The sequence below is a fragment of the Peromyscus eremicus genome, chromosome 3 (assembly GCF_949786415.1).
Source record: "Peromyscus eremicus chromosome 3, PerEre_H2_v1, whole genome shotgun sequence".
Taxonomy (NCBI): Eukaryota; Metazoa; Chordata; class Mammalia; order Rodentia; family Cricetidae; genus Peromyscus; species Peromyscus eremicus.
Window position 1 is genome coordinate 68,244,199 of NC_081418.1, and position 4,365 is coordinate 68,248,563.

Below are 4,365 nucleotides of genomic sequence, written 5' to 3' on the forward strand. Positions count from 1 at the left end.
AAAAAAGCAAATTTCACCGCATAAAGAACATTTTGTACCTCAACTCTAGAATTCACCTTAAATTACAGTGTCTTCAGTCATCAGTAATTAATAATATTCTATCTGTACAAATTCTACAATTATATACACAAGTACACAAACACTGATATTCAAATGTATACAGTATAAACATATATTATATATTCACATATATACAAGCACACGTATAATTTACATATTTTCAAATCTTCTTTTAGAGCAAAAAAAAAAAAAAAAAAAAAAAAAGAGTACCAAATCTCTAAAACAGGTCCAGGAGGTAAGAGAGCTTGATTCCCTTGAAGTAGAAGAATTACAAGGAGGCTTGTCGACACTAGGTGGCGCCCTTGATCTACTGATCTGGCTGAGGCCAATTCATGAGCTGTCAAAAGTCAAGGTCACAAATTGTCTTTTTTCGTCAAGGTCAAGGTTTAAGGCCTTTTCTACTCCTGTCATTTCAACAAATGCCCAAACCTGTCCTTTCAGTCACATGCAGACCCAAGAGCAGATTTTAAAATACGACAGTCTAGGCATTACTGATACTCAGCAACTGGTTTTCATTTTCCACAGGGAGCCTGGGAACTTACACTCTCTCTCCCTCCTCCTTTCTCTTCTCCCCCTTTCAGAATACCTGACACTTGCATCTCCTTGGAGCCTTTTCATTTGTAGGATTTTAGTTATGCGAGATTTTCCTCTTCTCAAAAATTTTAGAAAAAAAAAGCTGAATAATAATAGAAAAGAATGATCCTTGGCTTGTATAAGACAAACCGGTTCATTTTCTTTTTGTGCAGTGTAAGTGCAGCATAGAAAAGTAACTCGAGTGTTTCCTTCAGATTTTAATGGCAGTGATTATTTTATTAACAGAATTAATACCACTATCTACAGATCTAATTTTTCATTTTTAGTAGAAGTATTTTAAAAGCAGGTGCACAAATACATTTTCACAGTGTGCTGAATGTCTTTATTTACAAGATAGCATTTATAGTGCATATGAACAAAACGAATGTGTGAATTGAAATTACTGCTTGATTAAAAATGTGCTGTGAAGATGAATCCCTAACTTTTCTAATGCGGTCTCATAACACAATAAACAAGGAAAAATACTAATCCTTTAGTAGATTAAAATATAGAATGTAGACATCTAAATATTTTGGGAGAACGGGTTTCCATTTTGAGTTTTCTTTTTTAAAAGTTAAAAAAGGGAAATGATGTCTCTAGCAAAATGTTTAACAAGTATTGAAAAATGCCAATTTAAATAAGTTTTAAAAAGGAGTATATTTCAAGAGAAATCCATATTAGGATTCAACCTTCCAGGACATGGGGCGTAAAGTGAATCTTTCGGATCACTTGGTGAGTTTTAAACACTTTCAAAATTACAATAGATCCTATGAAAAAAATCTCTGATACTGGGTTAGTTCAAATGCCACCAACTTGCTTGTTCTAAGTAATTGAAAGGTATTTCTAGAAGTTCCTTACCCACCTAGGGTTCCCTTGTAGCCTCAAGGGTTTAGCTGGCCGTATTTACTACTAAGACACTCGATCCTTGGATGAGCATTCTCCCCTTTCCCCCTTCTTAGCAACAGTTCAAGATTAAAATTTCAGTGCCTTTCCCTCTAAACCTATACATGAAACATTTTTTTTCCAGAACATACGATGGGAGGAATTTCCATAAAGTTTACCTGAGCAGGCACTTAACTTGCAAAGGGGATGATGCTGGACAAGCGGATGTAGAAACAGCCTTTTGTTTCTGTAACCAGTTTTCAGATTATTACCATCTAACACAGTATCCTAAAATATAATGGTCACATAAATACTTACAAGATTTGAGTAAATTCATAATTTATCTGAAATTGTGTGTTTTAGGGGCTGAGGAGTTGACTCTAGAATTTGTCACTTAACGGTCTGGAAGGGTTGTCGGGAGAACTGGCAGTCTTTACCATTTCCCACGGTTTTTGTTTTAAACTGTAGGTTCCATTGAAGAGAAAGAGATTCCCCTTAGGAGAGCAAAACGTCAGTGTCTCTCTTTCCAATTCTTCTGTTGTTTTTATTAAGCATTATTATTATCTGGGCAAAGAAAGAGTCCTTAGGTGTTTCTTCAAGCTGCCCTCTGCTCCGCTTTTAATCCATTAACTAGTGGTCTTCAGCTTATTGATGACTTTTTTCTCTTTGACCCTCCTGTTCTGGAACCAGATTGTGACCTGCCTCTCAGAGAGGTTCGTTGTGGCTGATATCCTCCGCCGTTTGTCCTTGGTAATGAATTTGTTCGTAGCGTACTCCCGCTCGAGTTCTTTCAACTGCACCTTAGTGTAAGGCACCCGCTTCTTCCTCCCCCTCCTGTAGGAGCTGGCGTCTGAAGGATGGGAGACGACGTCTGCAAGATAAGGGAGAAGGCAAGTTACACTGGGAGCCGGCCAGAGCCAGGACACAGGCGACAGCTCAGTCTGAGCTCCCGGCCCTCCTTGCAAGCCTGGTTGCTCTTTGCCACGCGCTCTGTTACAATCCGGCCTTCTGCCAAAGCCTGGAGAGTTAGTAGGGGGCATGGTTAGTAGTGTATTGACGTGGAATCGCCCAGGGTCCCAACGACCACCCCAGTCGGGTTATCCTGCACGTACCGCGCTCCTCCACAGCCTGACCTAGCAGTCCACACCTTAGCATTCAACAGGGTATACAACATTTCTGTAGAGCCTGGCTCTCAGCTTGCCCCAAGTCGCAACATTCTAAGCTTTTTCAACGAAGCCTTTTTTTTTTTTTTTTTTTTTTTTTTTTTCAGAGAACTATCAGGGACAATTTGGTGAGCTCAAGATCAAGTCGATTTCTCATCTTGGAGTCAGTGTCAAGGGCTTGGGAGGGTGGGGCACACAGGCTGCCGAGTTGAAACCCACAAGCTCCCTCCCAGTCACCCCTCACCGAAGGAGGGCCGGGGGGCAGCTCAATTTAGGGCTCAATTTAGGGCAGGGCGGACAGCGCCAGCCAGCCGGGCTCAGTCTCCCCGGGGTTCAGAATTGCTAGGGCAGGCCAGGCCAGGGAAAGCGCAGGGGGACACACGAGTGACCCCGGGGCGCGAGCCGAGGAGAAGCTGGAGAAGAGCCCGAAGACCCGGGCTGGAAAGGGGGCGCCATTTACCGGGTAGAGTGGACTTCCAGAGGTGGGGAGGCTGCGTCTGCTCTTTGGGGCAGTACATTTGGCCGTTCCAGCCGTTGGGCAGCGCCCAGGGCTGGTAGCTTTCCATGGGAAGCCCCAGGGGCTCGTGGCGCGACTCGCCAGGACCCCCGAGCCCCGGGACCACCGGCATATCCAGGTAGCCCGGCACCGGCTGGTGGTGGTGGTAAGGCCCGGCTGCGTAGCCCTGGTGGTAGAAGGCAAACTCCTTGGCGCGGGAGCTGAACTCCTCGGCCGCGGGGCCCGCGGTGTCCATGTACTTGTCGGCGAAGGCGGCGGCGGCCGAGGCGGGCTGCGCGCACGACTTGATGGCGTTGGGGTGCGGGCCCATGCGGGCGCACGGATAGTAGCCGCTGCCGAAGTAGCCGTAGGGCAGCGCCGCGGGCCCCGACGAGCTTTGCGCCGCCGCCGAGCAGGGACTGCACTGCTTAGCGGCCTCGGCACCCGCGGGCCCCGCTGGCCCGGGCCCTCCCGACGACGACGCGGCGGCTGCAGCGGCGGCGGCGGCGGCGGCGGCAGCGGCGGCGGCGGCGGCGGACGGGGGCGCCTCCCCCGGCGCGCTGCTGTAGGCGGCCGCGGCGCCTGGCGCCAGGGGTGCGGGATGCGCCATCAGGTTGCGGCACTGGTTGGCCGCGGCGGCGGCGGCGGCGGCGGCCGCTGCGGCTACCGAGAAGTTGCCCCCCGCGGCCGCGGCAGCCGGGTGGGGGAAGCCCCCGCCCCCAGCTCCCGCCGCCGCCGCCGCCGCCGCCGCTGCCGCCGCCGCCGCCGCCCCTTCCATGTTCTTGTTGAGCTCGTCGGCCACCAGGCCGCCGCCGTTGTCGTAGAGGAACATGACGGTGGGCTCGATCCAGCGGGGGTGGAGGAGCACGGAGGCTGTCATAGCCCGAGCCGCATGGAGAAGACCCCAGTGGCGCTGTTTTAAAAAGCCCCCAAGAAGTGAAGAGCGCGCCGCGCGGGGCCGGGGCCCGAGCGAGGGGGGCGGGTCGCGCCCTGCGGGGTCGCGCCAGGCGGCCGCCCATTGGCCCGCCCCCGGCCCGCCCCCGGCGTATGCAAAGCGGGCGGCTCCAGCTCGGCTCGGCGCTGGGCCCGCCGTCCCCGCCGCCGCCCGCCCGCGCGGTCCTCTGCGCCAGCGCCCGCCGCGCGGCCGCGCAGCAGTCACCCACGGAGGAGGCGGGGGGCCTCGGGTGGGTG

General features: G+C 51.4%; 1 protein-coding gene across 1 annotated transcript; it reads right to left on the reverse strand.

The window, feature by feature from the left end:
* Nucleotides 1–251: 251 nt before the first annotated feature.
* Nucleotides 252–4,086, reverse strand: Hoxa13 (homeobox A13). Its single transcript, XM_059257854.1, has 2 exons — nt 3,139–4,086; nt 252–2,386 (listed from the first exon to the last, which is right to left on the reverse strand). The coding sequence occupies exons 1-2, from the start codon at nt 4,052–4,054 to the stop codon at nt 2,142–2,144; spliced, it is 1,161 nt and encodes a 386-aa protein (XP_059113837.1). The 5' UTR covers nt 4,055–4,086; the 3' UTR covers nt 252–2,141.
* Nucleotides 4,087–4,365: the final 279 nt, after the last annotated feature.

Coding starts and splice junctions, on each gene's coding strand:
- Hoxa13 (XM_059257854.1), bottom strand. CDS start 4,054: ATGACAGCCTCCGTGCTCCTCCACCCCCGCTGGATCGAGCCCACCGTC. Junction 2,387..3,138: donor CTGGAAGTCCACTCTACCCG/GTAAATGGCGCC, acceptor CTTATCTTGCAG/ACGTCGTCTCCCATCCTTCA.